Source organism: Carex rostrata, chromosome 14 (assembly GCF_964058835.1).
Source record: "Carex rostrata chromosome 14, lpCarRost1.2, whole genome shotgun sequence".
Classification (NCBI taxonomy): domain Eukaryota; kingdom Viridiplantae; phylum Streptophyta; class Magnoliopsida; order Poales; family Cyperaceae; genus Carex; species Carex rostrata.
In genome coordinates this window covers 6,259,516-6,286,052 of record NC_135931.1, presented here as the reverse complement: position 1 = coordinate 6,286,052, position 26,537 = coordinate 6,259,516, and the positions used below count along the sequence as shown (strand labels likewise).

The following is a 26,537-nucleotide window of genomic DNA, read 5'->3' as shown; positions in this document are numbered from 1 at the left end:
TAAATATATTTAATCTGTCCCTATTTCGGTGAATAGTGTTTCTGTAGAATTCCGCGGTTTACGATATTTCTGGCAGAAGAAATAAACCGCTCTCCGGTTAGTCCTGGTGGATAACCGATAGAGGTATCACACGTGTGATACTCCGAGTCGATTTCTTCCCTGGTGTAGCTCTTCTCGCTCGGTCTGCATTCCAACTGTGATTTGGAAACAAGGTATAAACATGTTATATTAATCTATTTAATTTAAGGTTCTAAATAGCGATTACAGCGGCATAGCGGGGAGGCAAAAAAAAAAGCTATTGCGAATAACGTAGCTATAGCGGAAGCTATCACACATAGCGATTTTTCCTTTTCAAACTTTATATTCTATATTTCTACTAATTATCAACATAATTAATATTAGAGAATTGATGTAACAACTAATCTAAGTCTATCCTTTTTATCAATTACGCAAATAAGAAGGAAAAAAAATATCTAAAAAGTAACATTATTTAATAGTTTATACTTCATGGTATTACATATTATAATAGACAAAGAACAATTAATTTTATAAGGTAAATGAAGTCAATATACATATTTAAACATTTTATAATTAATAATAATCAAAATCAGCTTTCAATTGAAACGAACGATAATAATTTTACAAATGAATACTATAAAAAGAGTAATCAAAATGAAGAATTAGTATTTGAATATTTCTCGATATAGAATGATAGAATAAATCACAAATAAAAATAGAAGCATATAGTTTGGTTTATTATACTTATCATAGAAGACCATGTAGCATTAGAAATAAGAATAGAAGTACAGAAGTCCATATAAATTGCAAAAAAAAAAACATGTAGCATAGCGGTAGCTATAGCGGGTCTCATATAGTGGTAATAGCGGTCAGCTATTATAGCTATAGCGGTCGTAGCTGAGTTAGCGCAATTTTATCTCATAGCTTAGCGTTTATGGTTCGGAAAAGCTATAGCGTAGCTATAGCGCTACTATAGCTAGCTATTTAGAACCCTGATTTAATTGATAAATAGATTTAAAGCTTTAGAAAATCAATTATGGAGTAGATCTGTAAATAGGATTAAATGGATCTTCTTGATTCATTTAATCTGTAGCTTAAGTTAGATGTAAAAATTTTTGTTTTACTCTTTTCGCACCTTAAGTTAAATCAATGGGTTTGAATCGTCAAAACCCCAACACTTGAAACATAACAATTTTTGCATTCCACATTTCCCAGTCAAGAAGAAAAAGGACAAGGTTTCGATTTTTCGTTTTGATTGCAATGGTCGAATAAATTGAATTATGCATAATTTATGTTCATTTCATTCCAAGATTTGTGAATTTAAAAATAAACAACTATTTTCTGCATATATGTTGATTTATTCTCCTTTTAAGATGCATTAGTTATTTTATTAAATCACACCAGAGAAAAATTAGAGAAGAAGCAACATTTTGAATTTGCTATTTCCAAAATAGAAAGACCATTGTTTATTATTATTTTTTTTTTTATGTTCATCGAATAATTTATAAGGTTAGTATATAATATATATTTTTTTATGTAGCACTGATTGAAGAGAAGATCATCTAAAATTGTTTGAGATGGTTTGGACATCTCTAAAGGAGGCCTCCTGAAGCACCGGTGCGTACTGGAATTATAAGGCGTATCAAAAACACAAGGAGAGGCAGAGGTCGGCCACGATTGACATGGGACGAAACAATAAAAAAAGACTTGAAGGAATGAAATATAGCTAAGGAGTCGGCTTCAGACAGGAGCACATGGAAGCTAGTGATCTCCGTACCAGAACCATAACCTAGTGCTGGTTAGGGATTATTTAGGGATAATATTATAGATCTTAGGTTATATAAGTAGAAATTTGGAGTCTAGAATGTAAGCTTAGAACTTTGATCTCTACGATTAGATAGAATATAGTTAATGTTACTATTATTACTATCACTTTCACTTTCATTTCTAGCCTATCCCAACTTGTTTGAAATTGAAGGCTTTGTTGTTGTTGTAATTGTTGTATTATTGAATATTGCTGTTTTATAATATATACTTTCTAAAATGTATTAAATAACACTTATCAATAATTTAGTTATATCGTGTAAATAATACTTGTGTAACAATAATTATAATAGAATGAAACAAGACTCGACTTCATTATTGGGGACGGGGGCAGTGGAAGCATCCCAATAAACAGGCGATCGTCAAACTAAACCCCAGCATTAGCGAAGCAACCGCCGCCACCTCCCTTCGGCCGCGATCCTCACTCAGCCCCTCTCGACGCCAACTCCACTCACGTTGCTATCCTTACTCAGCCCCTTTCAAATAATTCTCAGCTCATTGAGCCAAAGAGTAATGACCGCATGAGATGGCCACGCCCCCTCCTTCCCCTCGTCCTCTCTCACCCCATCTCCACCTCTTCCTCCACCTCCACCTCTCGCTCTTTCGTCGGCAAACTCGTCTCCTCCCTCCCGTATATCTCTTCTCTCCGCCACCTCTCCCCCTTCCTCGATTCCAAGCTCATCACCAAAGCCCTTCTCTCCCTTTCCTCCCCTCTCCCCGCCTTTCGCCTCTACCTCTTGGCCTCCTCCCGTCCCCACCTCCATTCCATCAAATCTGTCAATCGAATTGTCACTCTCTTCCTTAAATACCCTGATTCCCTCCCCCACGCATTGGATCTCATCCAGCAAGTTAAATCCGACGGTCGGAATTACATCAAGGCCACTGCCTTTGAACCACTGATCGCTGCATATGCTAAATCTGGCCAAGCTGAGAAGGCAGTTGAGGTGTTCGAGAGAATGCTACCTGATTTTGGCTGCCAACCGAATCCCCGGGTATATGGCATATTGCTTAAAATGTTCGTGGAGAAGGGTGTGGTGTTACTTGCCTTGGCAGTCTATAATCAGATGTTAAAGTTGAATCACAGACCCTGCAGTTCTAATTATGTCGTTGTCATGAATGGTTTGTGTAAAGCAGAGATGGTGAAAGATGCCGTGCAACTGTTCGATGAAATGACTCAGAGAGGCGTTTATCCCAATGCATTGGTGTATAACATCTTTATTACTGCATCTTGTCGTGCCGGGAAGTTTGATGATGCGACTCAATTACTACACTTGATGAAGGAGAAAGGATGTAAGCCGAGGGAAGCTGATTATAATTCAGTACTCAGTGCATTATGCAAATTGGGCCGGGTAGATGATGCATTTGCACAGTTGGCAGTTTTTCAGGATGCAGGTTTCGTTCTTAGATTAGAAGGTTATACTTCTCTGATTGACGGGTTATTTAGGGTAAGGAGGTTCCATGAGGCCTGCTGGTACTTCCACAAAATGTTGAATGAGAATGTGAAACCTGATACAATTATATACACTGTCATGATTAAAGTTTATGCAGAAGAAGGACGCATTGAAGATTGCTTTTCGTTGTTAAAGCAGATGACAGATGGAGGTTTAGTGCCTGATACTGTCTGTTACAATACCCTTATCAAGGCTTTGTGTGATGCAGGTCAGTTAGACCGAGCCCGGTCACTTCAATTGGAAATATCAAAAAACAATATTGTCCCTGATTCAGCAACATACAGTATAATGCTAGGTGGCTTATGTAATGCCGGGATGGTTGATGAAGCCCAAAAAATATTCGACGAAATGTCTAGCCTAGGAATTCAACCAACAATTCACAGCTATAACTCGCTGGTTAACGGCCTTTGCAAAGCAGGTCGGATTCACCAAGCACAATTACTGATGTACAAAATGGAGATGGGTCAAAACCCTTTTTTATTTCTTCGGCTTTCGCAAGGCACGGACCGGGTCCGTGACAGTGCGGGTTTACGTAAGCGAATCGACGAATTGTGTCAGTCTGGTCAAGTTCTAAAGGCATATAAGCTTCTCCATGGAATCCTTAATAGTGGGGTCATGCCGGATATAATCATTTACACTACGTTAATCAATGGGTTCTGTAAAATAGGTGATATAGATGAGGCTCTGAAGCTTTTCAAGGAGCTACAGATAAAGGGGTACTCTCCTAATGAATTTACTTATTGCACGCTTCTCAATGGGCTTTTGGGGGCACATAGAGATCAAGATTTTAATAAGCTCTATAAACATCTTGTGGAAACAGAGTTCCAGCCGATTGCATCGGTGTACTATCAATTCATGAAAAGCCTTGGTAGAAAGAAAATGGTTAAGCAGGCTGTGATACTTTGGCTGGATTACTTGGCTCAAGTATGTGCTGAAGTTGAAGCAGCCAAGACCATTTCTGATGTAAGAGAGCATTTTGAAAAGAACAACTTGGAGTATGCAGTTCGTGGATTGCTTGAGCTGGACCGGGTCCATGGGTCAGTTGGTCCTGACCCATACACCATCTGGCTTACCGGGTACTGTCTTGCAGGGCGCGTAAATGATGCCTTTACTATCTATATACTGTTACGTGAATATGGTCTTGATCTGACACCAGCAAGTTGTAGCGTTCTGATTGATCATTTGTGTTTGACCAATAAGCTTGGTTGCTCAGTTCATTTGGTGTTTTATTCAGTTAAGAAAAGGTTCGTCTTGTTGCGCAAGAATGGCATTAATCGTTTAATTGAGAGGCTTTGCTTGCAAAACAATAGGTCACTTGCGCAAGTAGTCATCTCAAAACTCTGTATTGTTGGGTACAATTTGGAGGAGTATATTACAGAGAACACGAAGCAACTGTTGCTTCGAAAAAGTTGGTCGAATTGAGGGTAAATTCATGCAGAGCCCAATAACTGTGGCACATATACCTTTTTTCCGAACCTGGCCACAGGGAATTTTGAATTGCTAGAGGTAATAGGTTTCTTTCTTTAGTGAAAGCGTGTTTTTTTTTTTTTTTTAAAGGTTGAAAGTGGTTTTATTGAAGCACACAATCTTTGCTGTTTAGATAATGATCAATTTCTTTTTGCTTTCTTGATGGGTTGTATTGGTTCACATAATGCACTGAGTTTGAAAACATCCAATAAATGGCCATTCAGAGGAATTTTGCAGTTTTTGGCATTTTGTTTGCTCGTTTCACTTATCTGCAAAGTATTTCTTATTGCTTGCAAAGTGATTTGCGCATTTGTGGCGCGAAATAACACTTGCCTTGAAATTAGTAAAATCTAAACTATCTTTTCTATCTGGTACAGTGGTACTATATAACCAGAGTCACCTTGGTAGTAGTAGCAGTCTGTCTGGGTTTCTTTTTGTATTTGGAATATCCGATTTTTGTTTGTATTTCATTATACCATTTTTTTGTGTTGTTTAACTCGATGCTTCGTTGCTACGTGGTTACCTGATAAATTGGGCAGGGGCAGAACTGGAAAATTTTCATTGGGGAAAGTGGAAACAATATGTCGAGTGAGATTTGAACTCAAGTATCTACAACTATAAACTGTGATACTAATCACCGAATAGGGTTATAGATTATATAAAATTTTATAAAAAACAAAAATTAGTTAAATTTCAATACTCATAAATAATATTTCAAAATCATGAGGGTGTTTTAGCTCTCCGGTTAATTTTAGTGGCACTGTTTCTCTCTAGAAACAGCAAAGAATGTAGCATGATGAAATGGTGTAGGATAATTAAGAAGAGGCAGGATAGCTTGATGCGGGTAAAGATATTGAACGTCATAGCTAGTTTGCTGTATAAAGTCGAACAAATTTTGCTAATATCTTCACCCCTTAAAATTAATATGCAGGGTTTTGAGAAAAATATTTGACTCCTTGGCCCAAGTAATATTAGCCCGGCCCGTGGGGGTGAAGGAAATATTCAATTTATAGGAGCGGAAGAGAGGGAAAACAATGAAAAAAGAAATGACACTATTTACGATACCATTCCGTACTATTTGTTCCATCCTTGAAAAAATAGATTCAAGCAATAAAATACTTTTTACTACTCTTTTTGACAAACACTTTTGGTATCGTTCTTTCACCGTATTCTGGTACAATTTTGTATATCGCTAAATGATTTATAAGAATTTGCTCTACAAAATCGTGGAAAAGGAAAGAGGAGAGGAGAAAGGGGTACTTTTGGAAAGGGGAAGACATATTGCTCTACAAAACTTTTAAAATTTAAGAAGGCTAATGTTTATACTTTATATTGTTGTAGACAAGTGTTTATTTTAATTTAGATAAATTTACATTTGAAGATTGAAAAAGAGTGCATTTATAGAATTCGATTAATCACAACAAAAGTTTAAGATAATTGTCAAGTTTTGATCTTGATTAAGATTAAATCATATGACAGATATGAACAAGTGTTTTGACAAGTAAATATATGCTTTAATTAAAATTGATATGTCACTCAGCTGTCAGACACGTCACTTGTTTAGAAATTAAATCTTTTTGACTCATCAACGTGTTGCGTGCACTGTAAGAAATACAAAATAATTGCACCACAGATTGGTCTGAACGATAACTAATTGCATATTTTTACGGGGATAAGAATTTACAAAGGAATCCACATTTTTTAAGTTGTTAATTATTTGACTAAATTCCTATTTAACTCACTTTTCTGATTTAAAATTTATTTGCTTAGATATATAAAAAAAGTAGGATTTCAAGGATAAAAAATAGTGACACTTAAATTTCAGACCAAATAGGAGATGTGATGTTTTAAGAATTAAGAATTAATTTTTGATCTAATGACAAACAGTATGAAGGAGTTTCATGTTTGAAATACAGATAATTTTTTTTATTGATATTGAAATTTGAAATACTAAATCTTTCATATAATTTTTCCCATGTGATTTACGATAAAGTCGGATGAAGAAGCTTTGTAATAACCTGTGTTGAATGTTGACTCTTGAAGGGACCTTGATTCCGAGTCAATTTAATATATGATTAATTTTTCCTATGTAATTTACGGTAAAGTTAGATGAGAAAACTTTGCAATATCCTGATTTGAATGTTGACTCTTGAAGGGACCTTGATTGCGACTCAATTTAATATATGATTTGTTTCATATTTAAGCAAGTGGTGGTGTGTGTTGGTCGACTGGTAGTCGGTCAATGGTCAGTCAACCCGTTTGTCATGCTGAAATTTTTATTTATACCATATTAAAAAAAATAAAAATCAGAATTTCAAAAATATGCATGCTGTCAATTCAATTTGTGACTCTATTTTTGGAAGCTGCAGATTGTATTGGAGACTCTCCAAAAATCTAAAAATGCATAATATACTAATATTTAGGTTTTTTGAATGCCTCTAATTCAATCTGTGCCTCCTCAAGAATAGAGCCGCGTATGAAATTCTCCAATTTCAAGAGTGTTTTGATTTTTTCATTTTTTTTTATTTGAAATGGTATTAATAAATTTTTTGACAGTAGGTGCAAGATAGTTCATAGTGATTTAGAGCATAATTTATTTGATATAAACCTACCTTAGCTAAAAACGAATAAAAAGAACAATAAAAAATGTTTAATTTAGTTAATCATAGAAGTACCTTTTTGTGTGTGAGTACTGAGTAGGTTCCAAATTAATTACATGGTTTCGACGGGATATTACAAGTAGAGGTTCTCGAATTTTTTTTTTCATTAATAAATAGAAAAAATGACATTTTATACTAATAGTAACTACTTTTAGTTTTAAGTGTATTTTTTTTTTCTTCATGAAAAGTAGTACTAAATCCAGTAAGATTTCAATAAGATTAAACTTTCATTTTTTTTCATTGAAAATTGCATTCAATAGCATAAAATTAAGGTAATATTTTGTAGACACTTCAAGATAAGTTCAAAATTGACTCCAAGAAAAAGTATATATTACTCCAGTTATAAAAAGTTTTAAATAGCGTTTATTGCATCATCGCGAGAAAAATATTATATTATAGTTATTGTATATCTATGGCTATTAGCTAGCTATTTAGAATTCGTGATTGAAAACTGACATATTATAGAGAGATGCATTAAATATTGATAGATTGAATGATTATTTTAAATTTCTCCTTCAAAGAACAATTGTTACTAGTTTGTTGTCCCTTGTTCGTCTCCAAAATAAACTTTTCTTTTTTTCCTTTAAATAAAAATTACGCGACGAATACATTTACATTTACATCTACATCTACATCATCAAAATAAAGTTTCCAGCAGTGAGCAACATTCTCACTAATCTTGCAGCCAATTTTGTCCAAATTAAATGGAAAAAGTAGTTAAATATTTAAATTAAATTTAAATATTTTGAAATCTATAACGAGATGCTAAATTAGCAATATTTTTAAAATATATGAATGTTAAGATTTTTTTCGTAGGCAAATAGAAAAACTTTAAACCTAATATATGAGAGATTGTAAATACGAAATTCAGATAAGAAATTTTTGTGGGTATTAAACCAGGTGAATCAGTGAATGACTTGGTTCTAACTTATTAAAAACCAAAAAAAGTTGAAATCTCTGATATAGATGTCACTATTCATCTGGTGGGTCCCACCACTTTTGCACTCTATTTTCCTTCTTCTTTTCAAATTTGAATCATAAAAGTTACATGACGAATCAAATTAGATTTGAACCCTTTTTTTTTGGTTGAAAAAAGACATCCAGTGCCCGTTTCATATATGAAACATAATAGATTTGAACCATTTAATTCAAAATTTGTACAAATTTAAAACGAATCTCAATATGTCAAAATAAGTCCCAAAAAATTTAAGTTTAAACTAACCTGATACGGTTACATATACCACATGAATATTCTTCTCTCCTCTCTGCGGTACCTTATCTCGTTGGCAACTAAAGTAGGCTATAGTTCATTAGTTTTCAGCCTCAGATTTAATTTGAAATGAGCTTTATCTAAAAGGCCTTCTTTCTATTTCTTTCTTCATTCTCCAATTTAACTATAATCACTATTGTAACCCCTTACATGTGACGGGATAAAATTCACCCACAACAACACAAATAAAAAATATTGACAACTCGTTTAGTTTTATGCATCGCACAATCAATAAAAACTGAAAAGTATATAACTCATGTGCTACATGAAATCAAACCTCTGTCAATATCTTTTATATTCTTTTATTATTAGATGGTTGTTTTAAATATTTTTATTGCGAAGTTTGTATCTGGTGCAACGGTAATTTCCATAATTTTGTAATAAAAAATCAATATGTCATATTATGTTATGTATTTCTTTACCGTCAGATGTGTTTTAAGATTCATTTGCTTGATGAAAGAAATGGAGAGATCTTCACTTTTAATTTGTCATCACTATTTGGTATTTTCCATCAAGTTAATTTACTTTGCATGAGTCTTAAAACGCATTTGACAGTCAAAATGTGTGTAACACATGATGACACTATATATATCTCTCTACACACACGTTAGTATTGTGTCCGTATGTTACAACAAATATATATTTTAAGTAAAAACAATCTCATAGAAAATGACATATTTTCATAAAAATTTTAAATTAAATGACAAATAATATTTATTAAATGACATTCACATAAATAATTTTCATTAATAACATATTAAATGATATATTTGATTAAATGACACACACACACATATTATCTTTTTAATATGTATTTATAAAAAATCTCATACAAAATAACATTCTTAGATGCTATAAAAACACAGAAATAAATTAAGATATGACCAATAAATATTCGGTCAATCCAAAAATACATTTAAAAATGAAAATAAATCAAGACCAATCTGAAAGATGATACAATTTACATGTAAAGGGTACGTAACTAAATAAATTTAGACTTTTTCACATAAAAAAACATAAAATTGATACATAAAAAAAGATAAACCATTTGATTAAAAAGTTGATATTTAATTCAAAATTTTATCTTTTAATTATAATTGTTGGCGAGACATCTACATACTAAAACGAAATAAAATATATAGCATGATGTTCAAGCTATGGGACAAGAATCAGAGAACAAAGTATAAATAATTAAGATCATCAAAAGAAAGAAAAACAATGTTATGAATGCAATGGAAGATATGTAGAGATCACGTTGTAATCATGTTGCAACATTTTATCGCGCGCGGTAGAAATCCTTTTCCAAATATATAACATCGATGGTATCGACTATAAATATGAAATAAATAACAGTTAATTTTTTTTATTTAATGAATAAGGCGAATAAGTATAACTTTTGAAGAGTCATTCTAGTAGCTCACAATTGTAATTCGCTGTAATTACTACTATTTGTTATACAATTTTATGCTTCCGGTGTCCAGCTTGAACTATTTGCCATACTGGTAAATGCCTAATTAAGTTTAGAGAACGAAGAAATTGGCATACAATTTTATACTGTTGTATTTTGAACTGTAGGAAGGCTCAAATGTCTCATTTCTTTCATGCTCCAATCATACCCTCACATATTTATTTTTGATTTCAAAGTTCAAATAGACTATCTAAACCACTCAATATGATATACAAACCAAAATATTGCTTGAAGATCAATTTTATATTTATTGAAAAAAAAATTAAGATAGGGACAAAATCAATGCTTTTTAGATGGTTCAAAGTTTTCTTAAAAATAATAATTTTGTACCTATCAATCTATCATAAAAGATAGTAAAATATTTCAGAAAAATATAAAATTTGATCTTCAAATACATTTTAATATAGATATCATGTTAAGCGATTCCGACTATCTGTTTGAATTTTAAAATTGAAAAATAAAAATGTAGTGTAATTTTTTTTTTTTTAAAAGAGGCATTTAGCCCGTTTCATATTTATGAAAAAAATGTAGTGTAATTAAAGTATCAAAACAACAAAACATTTGGGCCCTCCTTTTGAACTACCCGAGAAAGGAATAATAAACTTTGCTAAACTCTAGATCTGAAATCAAGTCCGAAAAAAGATAATATCTTCAAAGACTTGGACCATCCCAATCAGTCCTCTGTTAGGATGTAAACCTTAGCATTATTTTATATTATTTTGTTAAGCACATGACTCCGATCAATCGATCATCACGGGAAAAAAAAAATTTATGTACCCGACCTAGCAAATAAACACATGGACTAGACCTAATCCGTTTACCTAAAAAAATATATTAAATATTTAGAAATAAAAAAGGAAAATAATGGTAAATATGTACTTTTATGATAGATTGTTCAAGTATTATTTATACATGTAACTTTTATTTATGTTGGCTTGTGCGTAATCTACTTGTCTGCTTGATTAGATTTACAAAACATATATGAATTGCATTTTACAGTTTTTCTTCTTGAGATATTGTGCAAGTTCATGACAACAAAAGATTCAATAATTACACATCAAAGATGAATTAATAAACTGCTATACAACATAAAGGATGTAGTTATGAAACAAAAGACATTGAACAACAAAAACATCATCTCAAGATTATGATAATTAATATGTAAAATTGGTAAAAGAAGCTTGATAATGAATTAAGTGAGGTCTACCATTACAACAGTCCTCTACCATTACAACGGCCCAGGAACCGTTGTAACGGAATAAATAAATCCTCTACCGACGTGTGACGGTTTAGATCGATTGGAATCATCACCTGACAATTAGTGTTCTAGAGGATTTCCGTTATGGGAACCATTATAACGGTCAAGGACCGTTATACACAAAATCTACCTTTATGGTTCCCGTCAGTCCAAACCAGCATAAGTTGACCTACCGTTGTAACAGTTAATGAATCATTATAACGGTAGGGACAAATTACCTCGTTTTTATCAGATCTCTATAAATTGGACTATCACTCTAGCCACCCCCAACTTCAATATTTTGAATTTCCAGATCTAGAGAAAGCCGTTGTTGCTTGTGCACTTAAACTTCAATATTCACAATCAATCTCAAGCTTATTCAACCAATACAACAACTCTTAGAGTGATCTTGTGAGATTAGCATTTTACTTCTAAGCCTGAGTTGCTCTCTTTGTTATCCTTGAGCCTTTAGTGCTCGTGAGCCGATTCTGTGCTTGGGCCGTGTGACTTTCTAGAATATTGTAAGGGTTCACCAATTCCACCTTGTACTCCTTTTTCATTGGATAAAGAAAGGTGCGCCATCTCGAAGGTCACGGACCCTGAAGACGTAGGCGTTAGTGCCGAACTTCGTAAACAACTCTTGTGTCAAGTGTCTCTAAACTCTATTATTTATTTTATTATCTTGTAATTTAGTTTAAGATCAAGTTATTCGAGTTTCCACTGAGAATAACTCTAAAACACATTAGAGACTTATAATTTAGAGTAGAAGTTTAAAAATACCATATTCACCCCTTCTAAGTATCTTTGGACCAACAATTTATACATAGAACTAAAAGTTTTTTTAACCTGATCATATATTTTTCATTATCTATGGATGGATGGATAAATTTTGTTTGGATCTCATATCTCCATTTATTATCTGGATTGAGAATTTTTAGATAGAGAAAATAATTTCTGTATTTTCTTGGTTTCGCAATCATTCTACATGCTTTCACAATCATAATGTAGAATTCTAACCGTTAAGTAATAAGCACATATTTTGTAAGAAGTGAACTATATATTTTAAAATATAATGAAAATTAAATTAAACTTCACTATATATAAGTAATTAATTTTAAGATGAAAATTTAAAGTAAACTTTACTATATATAAGTTTTTTTTAATTATGAGATAATTAAGCATCCTGACTTGACTGACTGTAGATTTTCTTACGATAAAGATAAAGAATGATTCTCTTGAAATTTCATGGAATTTAGTATCACCGAACACGTCTCTAGTGTGTTCAGAAAACCAAACAACAAAAGAAACTACTTTTGTTGAGCAAAGGAAAAAAAATAGTGACTCTCTTTTGCTTCAAACTCAATATAAAGATCACGAAGTTGCCAATGAATTGGTCATCAAGTGGGAAACGCATGGTCATTGGTCATTGGTCATACAGACGCTAATAATTAAACAAATAAAAGCCCAACTGCAATTTACAATATTGATTCGAAAACAACCCTATATTGAAAATGATGAAATGATTTTGAAATTTCCAAAAGTTTAATAAATTTAATTATATGGCATGATGAATTTTAACTGTTGAACATGTTGAATTGTATAATATATATACATCATCTATAAGAATATACATGTATGGTTCTTTTTACTATAAATAATGAAAAATAATAATATTAGATAACACAAAGAAATATAATATTTTAATTTCAGTAACTCATTACCTTGTATGATATTGATAACTAAACAATAAAAAGTATAGTCAATAAACTGCAATTATAAAATAAAATACAACTTAATTACGATCAAATTTTTAGTTCAGTCTCCGAACTGCATATATACCTATATATGCGGTTGCATACCACAATATGTTTAATATATTGTCACATATTGTTGTCGTGTATTTTTGTCTGCGTATTTATTAAAATGATCATATGTTAATTTTATTTCGAATAATTAATACAGATGCATGTGCAATTGTCGTCGCATGTGCAATAGCTGTATTTTACAAGATTATTGCAGTAAATAATGAAAAGAAGATAATTTTAATCACTGAAAATATTTTTACTCTCTACCTACTACTGGAATACTGACAGATGTGTGCCACCTCGTCTGAGAATAATATTAATTGGGAAAAATTTCTAGTATACTTATACAAATTTTCAAAATAGCTAATCTCTCCATTAAAACATCATAATATCTAAAATTCTCATCAAAACTTAATATTGTTTCTTTTATCCTCTTTTATCTATTTAATTTTTTATTTAATTATTTTAAAAACTAAATTGACACATATACCCTTTTATTTCAAATCATCATCTCCCTAGCTCTCTCTCTCCTTCACGGATCCAACTCTGTTGTTTTTCTTATAGAAAAACATGATTTTGCTTTTCCGATTCCAACTATTCAAATTTTTCCATTTACGTATCTTTATAAAAAAAAATTTTCATGTACAAATCTCAACAAATTTAAATGGTTGGAATCGAAAAAGCAAGACCCTACTTTTTTATAAAAAAAGCAACAGAGTCCGTTCCCTCCTTCACGGTATATACTATATACATAAAATATGAAACTGGGAAGTTTTCAAACAACGCTTCTCCTAAAACATGATCATCCCACTTTACCATTTATTGGTCACAAATCAAGTTTTTACCTGGGCTACCTGACCCCAAACACACTCATTGAACTTGACAAATGTCAACATATCACCATGCATTATTTTAAATAAATGAGTATATAGTTTGTCCCTTCAAGTACAAAAATATCAACCCTCGACTATTAGAATTTTTGCTTTTTCTAAGAGTAGCATCTCTATTTTCAAAAATAGAAGGGACTCTTGGAAATAAAATCAGATTTGCTGTCACATCTAACCATTCGGATAATCACAAAGAGGTGTCAAAACTACCTCGATTTATGTCTTGTTTTCGTTTTGTAAAAAAATGAGGGAGAAAAGAGGAACAGTATCGGTACTTCTCAAGAAATTAAAGAAGTATAGAGCATTTATGATGATTTCTTATATATCAATGACTCAAATGTTATTAGTCCAAAACGGGAATTTTGAATATTACATTAATTATTTTGATGAGTATATAGGAAAGTTTGTATGAACACACTAGAAATTTTCCAATTAATTAATACGAGGTCATGACTCATGAGTGAACGAATTTGCATAGGGTCAACGGTCTCTCCTGTTGATCCACAAACTTTTAAAAAACTACCCAATTGGCCCTTTGGAACTTTGTATAGAACATTGAGGTAATTTCCTTCTCCTTTCTTAGCAGTGGGGTGACAAAAAGATAAAAAGAAAAAGTTCGAATAGGGATGCCGATGGTGCCACTTCAACCATAGCAAACACCTATAAATACTCAAGTACTAACCATAGTCCACCCATCACCTCATTCTACCTTAAAAAACAAAGACCATTAACAATCCCTTCCCTCCAGATGAGTCAAGACAAATTCAAGCCAACAATGGAGTACTTACCACCATGGGTCATGACCTCTTTAGTAATGGTGGCAACAATCATTCTGCTCAAATCTATCACTTACATCCGTGGCCGCAAAAAGTACAACCTTCCTCCTGGCCCCAAGCCGTGGCCTATAATCGGCAATCTCAACCTAATTGGCGCTCTCCCGCACCGATCACTTGATGAACTATCCAAGAAATACGGTCCCATGATGTACGTACGCTTTGGGTCTTTCCCCGCGATTGTTGGATCATCAGTAGAACTCGCTAGATATATTCTCAAAACCCAAGACGTGAAGTTCATCGATCGACCGAAATTTGCAGCTGGGAAGTACACGACCTATAATTATGCAGACATCACCTGGTCTCAGTATGGCCCATACTGGCGGCAAGCACGCAAGATGTGCCTGATGGAGCTGTTCAGTGCCAAGCGGCTGGAGTCCTATGAGTACATACGTGTCGAGGAGATGCGCAACCTTCTTCGCGACCTGTTTAAATCCTCAGGGAAGGTCATAATGTTGAAAGACTTCCTGTCAACGCTTAGTTTGAACGTGATAAGCCGGATGGTGCTGGGTAAGAACTATCTAGACAAGTCGGAGGGGTCGATCGTGACACCTGAGGAGTTCAAGTCGATGTTAGACGAGTTGTTTTTGCTCAACGGCGTGTTGAACATCGGGGATTCAATACCGTGGTTGAATTTCCTTGATTTGCAGGGATATATCAGGCGGATGAAAAGCCTGGGCAAGAAGTTCGACAGATTTTTGGAGCATGTATTGGATGAACACAACGAGAGGCGGCGGCAAGAGGGGGAGAACTTTGTGGCCAAGGACATGGTGGATGTCTTGCTGCAGTTCGCTGATTCTCCTACACTAGAGGTTAAGCTCGAGAGAAATGGCGTTAAAGCTTTTACCCAGGTAATTAATTAGTTAATAGTTAATACAACGTTTTGTTTTGTTCAAATTGGAAATTTTAACACTTCCATGTCATTTGTTTGACTTGACCTGGAAATTCAGAACGCAAATGACAGTATCATCTACATCACACAAAATAGACTTATTTGAATTATTTATGTTGCCACTGTACAGTTGGCACATGGTTTCTACAGAATTTATATAAAATTATGTAAACATCATGCAAGTTCATCAAGATAATGAAAGGCAGAAATATATATATTTTTTAAGTAGGTCACTTGTGCCTTCTTTAATCTTGAAAAGCAGAAATATTTAAGAAAACTTTTTTTCTATTATATCAGGATATGATAGCCGGTGGAACAGAAAGCTCTGCCGTGACGGTAGAATGGGCAATTTCGGAGCTCCTAAAACGACCTGAGATCATCAAAAAGGCCACAGAGGAGCTTGATCGAGTCATTGGACAAGAGCGTTGGGTCGAGGAGAAGGAGATTCAGACACTTCCATATATCGAGGCAATCGTAAAGGAGACCATGAGGTTGCACCCTGTGGCACCAATGCTGGTGCCACGCCAAACCCGTGAGGATGTCACTGTTAATGGGTACGACATCCCAGCCGGTACACGTGTACTTGTGAATGTCTGGACAATCGGGCATGATCCAGCCGTCTGGGAAAACCCCGATGAGTTCAGGCCTGAGAGATTCCTTGAGAAGTCGATCGATGTCAAGGGCCACGATTTTGAATTGCTCCCATTTGGGTCGGGCAGGCGAATGTGCCCAGGTTACAATCTCGGTCTGAAGGTTATTCAGGTGAGTCTCGCGAACCTGTTGCACGGGTTTAACTGGAGGCTTCCTGATGGGATGAAGAATGCTGATCTGAGCATGGAAGAGATTTTCGGGCTGTCGACCCCAAAGAAGGATCCCCTACATGCTGTCGTCGAGCCGAGGCTCCCTGCTCATCTTTACGGCGTTTGATGTGCTTTCTTTACAGTAGCTGATGCAGCAATGCAGTTGAAGCAGATAATGTCTGGTTGTTGTGGTTGGTAATTGATATGTTGTGATCATATTAATTGTGAGAGATTGTTATACAATTATTATAGTTGAAGTGGCATAAAAAGGGTTGGATGTATATTTTAGTTGTAATAACTAATATCATGAATCAAATAAAAGGGTCGCTTCTTTTCAAAATTTAATAGTGTGTTATCCTTTGTATAAATTTCCCGAGGTAATTAGCCATCATAGTCTCTTATCTAAGCTATTCAATAGAAAATAATAGGTACGCGCGCCAAGAACAGCTCTATTTTGTCTTTTGATAATACCAGTGGGCAGTGACAGGATATTTTAATTAAAATGTCTAAAATAGTAAAATATATGTATGATATCAGTGAATGTAATATTTTATTTGTTGCAAATAATAACTTCAATTAAGCTAATTTATATGACTAGTTATGATGTAATATTTAAAGCATGTGTGACATATCATATTTATTGAATTCTTATTTCTTAACAGATTTCGGATTCAGATCGTGCAACATCTAAATGCGAATTCAATTAGTAAGACGAATTCATATGCAGATTTATTCATAGAAATTCGAATCCAATAATCTGATTATAGATATTAATTGAAAGTCGATAAGTTATCCCCACGACAGGAATCCTATACTCCCTGGCACAACATATCTTGGGCCTTAGAATGTCTTGGGCAGACTTCCTTGATTTTTTGGGCTCAGCACTATTGGATAAAGGCTTTTGTGAAGAAAATGTATTACGTCGTCTAAATCAGGAGTACAAGTCGGAAGTGTCAACGGATACGATATAGTCAGGTGAAATTATTTTTATATCTGTAATTGTTAAGCTAATGATTTGTTTTTATCTTTATGTATACCTAATAAGTTAATAAAAAAAATTATTCATGCATATCTTATCGAATACAATACACATTGAATAAATGAATAAAAATGAGTTATTCATATTCTGATTTGTGTTTTTGATAAAATATTTTTCAAAGTATGATAAAGAAAGAAAAAATGAAAAATAAAACTACTGTTTATGAAAATTTGGTAAAGTATGAATTATATAAAACGTTTAAGCTGTTTCATAGAAATTAAACATGGATGAAAAAAAAACTAGAATTATATCATGTATATTTGAATCACGAATAAAATTATATCGTATCATATACAATTCTAGTTTTAATATTATCATATAGAATGATGGGTATAAAATAGTTTTTTTTTCCGTATCTTATTATTAAGCTAATAAGCTAACATTAAAAAGCTTTATTTTTATTTGTATCCAATAAGCTCACAAAAAAATCATGAGTGAGATTTGGGTGCTATGAATAGCATAAGGTCATCCATGCTACAACCTCAAAAACCTATCATATAAACTTGAAATTTTGATTTAAGTAGCTCAATAAATTAGTTATATAATAAACTTGCGGAATACTAAATTTTACTATTTTTGAATTTTTTTTTTACTATTTTTTATGATTTATGAAAATGACAAAAAGTGGCCTAAAACATTGATAATTTTCTTTTATTTTTAGGTCATTTTTGAACATCTTTCATAAATCATAAAAAATATTAAAAAATTCTAAAAATTAGTATTTTGCAAGTTTATTATATAAACAATTTATTGAGCTACTTAAATTGAAGTTTGAAATTTATACGATAGGTTTTTGAGGCCGTAGCACAAATGACCTTATGTTATCCTTACTCAAAAATCATATCATATTCATCTTATGATGAGTAGAACTAGAATGTTCTTAAGTTCACCAAGCTCCTTGGTGAATTCAAATATAAAACCCGTCAAATTGGCTTGACCTTACGAGTCATGCGTCTACATGTGAAATTTTTAAACATTCAAATTAATTTAGTATAAAGTCAATCGGTCAAAATTAGAAGGTTAATAAATTAATTTTAATGCATTCATTTTTTGAATATTTTTTTACCGCTTGATTTTATATTAAATTAATTCTAATGTTTACAATTTTCATATGTAGACACATCACTCGTAAGATAGGCGAGTTTCAACGGTTCAGATTCGTCATTTAAAGCCAATTTAACATATTTTATACTTAAATTCACCAAAAAACTTTATAAACTTAAGAACACCCTAGTTCTACTCTCGTCTTATTATATGCGATACATATCGAATAAGTGAATAGGAATATGATTACAATCTGTGAATATGAAAGAGAAAGAGTAGAACTAGGGTGCTCTTAAGCTCGCCAAAGTTTTGGTGAGTTTAACTCTAAAACTCATTAAATCAATTTCAAATGACGAATCCGAACCGTTGAAACCCGCATACCTTACGTGTGATGCATCTACATGTGAAATTTTTAAACATTCGAATTAATTTAGTATAAAGTCAAGCGGTCAAAATTAGAAAGTTAATAAATTAATTTTAGTGCATTCATTTTTGAACGTTTTTTGACCGCTTGACTTTATACTAAATTAATTCGAATGTTTAAAAATTTCACATGTAGATGCATCACACGTAAGGTAGACGGGTTTCAACGATTTGGATTCGTCATTTGAAATCGATTTAATGAGTTTTAGAGTTAAGCTCATCAAAACTTTGGTGAGCTTAAGAGCACCCTAGTTCTACTCAAAGAGAAATATCGCATGTACGGAGCAGAATTTAAAGCAGAGTGACCGTTTTTCTTCCCAAATAATTGGAGTAGGTGCAAAGTGGATAAACTGAAATTTTCAACAACCCTCTCCCTGTCTCTCACAACCAATCCATAACTCAGAGGTGCTATGGAGTTCAATCGGAGCAAGTTCAAAGCTTTACATTCATTTGGTTGGTTCACTTGCATCTCCTGATAAGAACGATTACAACGTTAGCATTGACGATGTCAGAAAATTTGTAGGTAATGAAAGATACAAATAATGCATTAGGTAAGAAATCAATAATGAATACCAAACTTATATTAGAAGATATCATCAATTAATAAAGTAAAACAAAAGATCTATGTAAGCTCTCCAATTTATACGAACTAAAAGCACCTCATGATAATTATTAGAACGAAAACTAGCAAAGTATATATATAGTTCTATCATCATATACAGCAAATGTCAATAAATTTATAAATATTACTTGTTATTTTAAAAGTTAAGTTGAATAAATATCAAAATATTAGTTTCTACGGTGGTTCTATACTTCTATATATATTAATTGCATTAAGCTGTTAGGACACCAAATATTTAGCTTTTTTTTTTTTTTTTTTTTTGCAAATTTAGGGCATAAGAATAAGTATGATACTTAACAAAATCATTATATCAAATATGGAAAAAAAATCATGAGTAGAACTCGGATATTCTTAAGTTCATCAAATTTCTCTGTAAACTCAATTCTAAAACTTATCAGATTGGTTTCAAACGATGAATTCAAAACGTTAAAATTCATCTACCTTATGAGTGATGTGTCTACATCGGAAAATTTCGAACCTTTGAAATAATTTAGTATAAAATCAAGCGATCAAAATTAGAATGCTTATAAATTAATTTTAAAGCATTCATTTTTTGAATGATTTTTACCACTTGACTCTATACAAAATTAGTTCGAAAGTTTTACATGTAAACGCATCACTCATAAGGTAGATGAATTTCAACAGTTTAAATTAGTCGATTAAAACCAATCCAATAGATTTTAGAGTTGAGTTCACAGAAGAATTTAATAAACTTGAAAACACTCTAGTTTTCCTCAAAAATCATTATATACTTTTTTTTACCCAGACCAAATATAGTACGTTACGCTTACGCGTGCACAATATGTCAAACAAAAATGATTTAACAAGTTGAATAACAATGGATTTTTAATGTTTCATAATTTTATATAGGTTTTGTAAAGAAATGATTGAAATCCAGCTATGACTAATTAATTTAATAAATTTAAGCACTACAATAAATTATAATTTTTACATATAATAATCGATATGTGATCCTTTTAAATTGAAGCTTTACAGTCTCAAAAGAATTATTATAATTCAAATCAAAATCTTACAAATACATTTTTTTAACTCAAATAAACTATTTAATGATTTAATATGTTTTTCTAATAATTTTGAAAAATAAAGGTGGGTCCAATATAGATAAAGCTAGCGTGTTTTTAAGTTCATCAATCTTTTGGATGAGTTTAACTTCAGAACATATTGAATTGATTTTAAACGATGAATTCAAACTGTTAAAATCGATCTATTTCACAAATGATGAGTTATTTTCTAGCAAAAATGTGTAAAATCCACTAATTTCGTTTAGAAACTTAAAAGTGATCCCCCAATTTGTTTTATAAATTTTATAATATTTCAAATTAATTTTGTATAAAGTCTAGTGGTAAAAAACATATATTTTATCGTTTTTGACCAATTGAATATATACTAAATAATTGAGTTAGATTTCTAATTTTAAATAGGCACAAGAGATTTTCCAATTCAATTTCAAATAAAGAAAACTCACTACTCTGATTTAGAAAACGTTATTTTAGCCAATAAATTAATTGTTGATTTTTTCTTTATATATTTTTATTGAAATAGATATTATACTTACCGTTTTTTTATAAAAATAATATATTTTCTAAAATTCGATTTGTATGTAAATCGAACTGACTATCACTGTTTGAGATACCTAGAAGATGCGCAGGATTGTTGGGGACATAGATTCATGTCTTAAGTTATTTTTTTGCAAAACTAGTCATTTATTTATGTGAGAAAGGAAAACGATTACAAAATGTACGACGTTTGGCGGGAGTTTGATAAGAGTTTTGAGTCAGTCTGACGACATGACGCCCGATGGTCACAGCGAATTTGGATTTGTTGAACAGGTGAATAAATTACAGGTACACAACTCGGGAAAAATATTTTGGTACTATTGACAATTCATCAAACACAGCAGATGTCTATTATGCTTATTCTCAATCATCCGAGTTTTATTTTCGAATTAAATGTCTCCATTACACTTTATATTATTTTTTAGATACTATTTAGAATTTTAGATCATCTGAGTTAATTAAAATTTATATGAATTCAGATCCATTGATTTTTCCGTTTTAATTTGACACGGCTTCTCAAAAGTAGATTTTCTATATTTTTAATATTTTTAATATTTTATATAGATATTGAATTAATTTTGATATGAGTCACCAAAGATACTTGATTGTTTAAGTTCCAAATTTTATGTATTATGGAATCAGAAATGGTTTGATGAGCATCGAATCAAATTTGATTTGATGTCAAATCGTTCAATTCGTATAAAAATTCACATAAATAACTTTAAAATTTAATATTTTTTACACAAATTTTGATATAAATCTGACGAACATCTTGGTATGAATCCTTCTTACTCCGTCCGTCCGAACTTGTTAAATGGATCCGATTTATTGAATAAAAGAAAATCTGAAGGGAGCTGGTCCCATGAGCTTCGGACCTACCTCAGGTCTATGGGCTCCAAAACAATTCGATCAGCGTAAGCTGTCTGCACGAATATTAAAGTTGAAGGTATGCATGGATCTCAAAATGAAGATTTTTTTTTTATAAACCATAATTAAGAAATTGATTTTTAGCAAACCAACGTGATTTTTTTTTTTTAAACAACAAAGACTGAACAGTCAATTCGGTCCCGCATTATTTTTGGGGACCGAATTGGCTATTCGGTCCCCACTTATTTCACATATTTTTCCACTACATGGTGTGGCCGTTGGTATAAATGCGAATTTTTTTGGGGACCGAAATGCCAATTCGGTCTCCAGTGTTTTTTTAATTGGATCTGAATTGGCATTTCGGTTCCATGTATTTTTTTAAAAAAAAAAAATCTTTCTTCTCTCTCCAAAAAAGTATTAACATGCAAATCCAATTAAATATTAATATGCATGACATGCAAACCCAATTAAATATTAATATTCATTCTATTACTCTACATTATTCTACAATTACACAATAAAAATTTAAATTACACTAAAAAAATTAAATCATTCAACAATTGATTAATACTATATGCTACTTGCAAACTAAATAATTCTACAATTAATAATTACACTGCATAAACTTAAATTACACTAAAAAAATCATTCACAACTAATAATTACAGTACAAAAACCTAAATCACACTAAACAAAATACTGGTTGTTGTATGTCTACCGTTGATAAAAAACTTAAACTGGATTTTTGAAGCACTAAATGACCTTTTTTTGCAATTATGATTCCGTCGGATGCCCGGGGATGCTTCCCGAAGCAAAATCCAGATCTGTCTCGTTCCCCCCTTTCCGAATTGGGGTTATACCCGTAAATCCGACTTTCCTAGCAAAATTATGACTGTTTAAAGTCTTTTTTTTTTTTTTAAAAATGCTTCCGTGCAAAAACACCGATGTTTTATGCCTGGCTTAACAACGGTAGAAGTGCATCGATGTTTCATTGCCAAAACATCGATGACGTGCCCATGCTCTTTAAATTGCCATAACTTTAAAATGTATTTACTATTTATTGTGTGTGTTTGCTTATTTTTTTAATATATTACAGTTTCATTTATTATTCAAATGAGAAAAGGTTTCTGTCCACTGGATTTTGTCCACCATCTGTCCACAACGCCTTATCCATTTAGTTTTAACGACTCCGGTCTCACTAAACTGTTTTTAACCTTTTTTTCCCGTAACTATCTCATATAAACTTCCCGTTCTTCCTCTCCTTCATTATTTTCGTTTTTCTAATTTGATTTCTCGATCGACCGAAAAAGAAAAAGAGAGCGGGAGGCGCCCACTCCGACGGGATGAACGCAATTAGACAAAGGTGACAAGGGATGGATCATAGAGGAGCGCCTGCCCCGACGGGATGAACGCGCAAAACTGGCACTGGTCGGATCTGTACTACCTGGAGTAGTCGCGATCGCTTCTCTCCTCCCTGCTCTATGATCTTCAGATCCTCAACAGAGAAACTGAAGAAAGGTGAGAAAGATCGCTTCTGCAGCCATGGCAGGTCGTCCTTCTCCCATCCACGCTCTCGTCCGTCTAGAGACAAAGCTACCAAATCTGTACCGCTTAGGCATAACTGGCCGCACAAGGCAACAGACGCCTCCAATTCGAGCCAAGCTCGCAGAGAAGAACCAGTTAGTGTACAAAATCCTTGGCGATTCTGACCTCCTCATCAGCGAAGTCACCCTTGGCACCGTCTCTTTCTTCTCCTTTGTTTTCCAATGTATACAATTTCTTCATGTTGTACTTCTCTTCTCTAAATTAATATCGGTACTTCCTATATATATAGATGACATTTGGAGAGCAGAATACTGAGAAGGAAGCTCATGACATGCTCGCTTATGCATTCGACCATGGAGTCAACACTCTTTATACAGCCGAAGCTGTCAGTTTTACTTTTATATCTTTTTTTCTTGTCAGGCATTTTATCAAACACTTGGTATTCATAAAACAGGTTTCTCATAAAACATGAAATCCATCTCTAAACCCATTTAACTTAAATTTATTCACTATTTGATATAAATTCACCACCAAACAAGTTAATTAGTTTTGCAATTTTTGATGAACATATGGGTATGATCAGGCAACTTGTTTCAATTGTTTTGAGGTTACACTTATTCTTATAATTTTCTGTAGATTTATGATATTTTGAAAATTTTCTTTCTGAAATGTTACGATTTTGTGATTTTCTAGTTTAGATTTGCGATTTTGATATTTAAATTTGTTAGATTTAGTGTATAGATTGATATGTTACTAATTTGTCACAGAAATTTTGCTTCTGTCATTCATTTTTCGTTTGCAATGTCGATTTTAATTGAGATTACTAACTCAATCTAGTTTTTTATACATGATCGCAATGGAACCTTCAATCGTGGACTGCGATCGAATAGAAGTTTTTGTTGAAGAGCACAGCAAAATTCAAATCTAGTAAGTTATTTCTGTTGAATTTGTTGTTTTTCGTTGTATGTAGTAACAGATCTAGCATTTCAAATGAAATCTGGAGGAAAGAGATGATAGAGAGGCAATATGGAATAATGATATGTTAATTTTACTGTATTGCCCCGTTAATTTTACAGTATTCATCTTGTGGAAATTTGGAAGAAAGAGATGATAGAGAGGCGATATGGAGTATTGATCTGTTAATGTTATAGTATTGTCCCGTTAATTTTACAGTATTCATCTTATGGAAATCTGGAGGAAAAAAATGATAGAGAGGCGTTATGGAGTATTGATATGTTAATTTTACAGTTTTTCCCCTGTTAATTTTACAATATTCATCTTGTAATTTTACAGTATTCATCTTGTGGAAATCTGGAGGAAAGAGATGATAGATAGGTGATATGGAGTATTGATCTGTTAATTTTACAGTATTCATCTTGTAATTTTACAATATTCATCTTGTAATTTCACAGTATTCATCTTGTGAAAATCTGGAGGAAAGAGATGATAGATAGGTAATATGGAGTATTGGTCTGTTAATTTTACAGTATTCATCTTGTAATTTTACAGTATCCATCTTGTAATTTTACAATATACAAGATTCAATTGAAAATTATACTGTATACAAGATTCAATTGAAAATTATACTGTATACAAGATTCAATTTTACAGTATACAAGATTCAATTGAAATTTCTACTGTATACAATATTCAATTTTACTGTATACAAGATTTAATTTTACAGTATACAAGATTCAATTTTACAGTATACAAGATTCAACCCAGTGCGGAAGCTAATAATTAACTCTAACTACCAATAGCCGCTAATAACCGTTAATAACTAACTCTAACTGCCAATAACTTCCTATAACTGTAATTTTCGAAAGTACAATTTGAAAGTACATTTATTTTGTCCTGTTGTGCAAGTTGCAATCTTTTTCTAACTATCATGGGACCACTTCAAATAGTTGCTGGATGTTTTGTGATTAACTGATATATTTTATGTAATATATTGTATAATTATACAGCATGTAGAAGTAATTTTACAGTATTCGCACAAGTCAAAGCTGTGGACAATTAGACGCTTCCTATTCAAATATCATTGAAATTATCTATGATTGTTCAATATGTATATTTTAAATTTGATAATTTCTATTTTAACTTGGATATTAATAAAAATGTTGGTAAATTACTCTACATGTAAACTAAAAAATTATACAATTAATAATTGCACTACAAAATCTAAATTACACTAAATAAAAACCTAAATCACAGTTTTTCCAACACACGGCCACAGAAAATCTGAAACCACAATAGAGCGAATTGGCTATTCGATCCAGGCTTTTTTCGGATTTTCAGTGGCTGCGTCCACAAAAATCTGCAAAAAAAAGTGGGGACCAATTAGCCAATTCGGTCCCAAAAAATCAAAAATACAGGATCGAATTGGCTGTTTGATATTTGTGGTTTTTATAAAAGAAAAAAAAGTAATTATATTGGTTCAGTAAAAATTAATTTTCTAATTATGGTTTATAAAATTTTTTCCAAAACGAATGGATCGGTTTTTGAGCCCGATGGCCATCGTACCTAATAAGTATGCTATTACAGAGGAATCAGTGTTTGCGGGCCCACCAAGGCACGACTCGTGTCGTGGGTTAAAAGAGGAATCAGTGGATCTAATTTCCAAGCAAATGTCCTTTTCCGGAGACCAAGATTCTCTTTTCTCATGTTTCAAAAGTACCCCAGTAATATGTTAAAAACTTAAAACGAATAATGTGTTAATCTTTGCAGGAGCACAGCAAAGCAGATATATGGTCCTAATAAACAAACGTTCTATCTTTTATGGGGGAATTTCATGTATACCCCTCAAAA

At 32.4% G+C, this 26,537-nt stretch overlaps 1 protein-coding gene across 1 annotated transcript; it reads left to right on the top strand.

The window, feature by feature from the left end:
- Nucleotides 1-14,687: 14,687 nt before the first annotated feature.
- On the top strand, nucleotides 14,688-16,881 carry LOC144565270 (trimethyltridecatetraene synthase-like). Its single transcript, XM_078314981.1, has 2 exons — nucleotides 14,688-15,771; nucleotides 16,110-16,881. Exons 1-2 carry the CDS (start codon nucleotides 14,836-14,838, stop codon nucleotides 16,737-16,739), a joined length of 1,566 nt encoding a protein of 521 aa, XP_078171107.1. The 5' UTR covers nucleotides 14,688-14,835; the 3' UTR covers nucleotides 16,740-16,881.
- The last annotated feature ends 9,656 nt before the right edge of the window (nucleotides 16,882-26,537 follow it).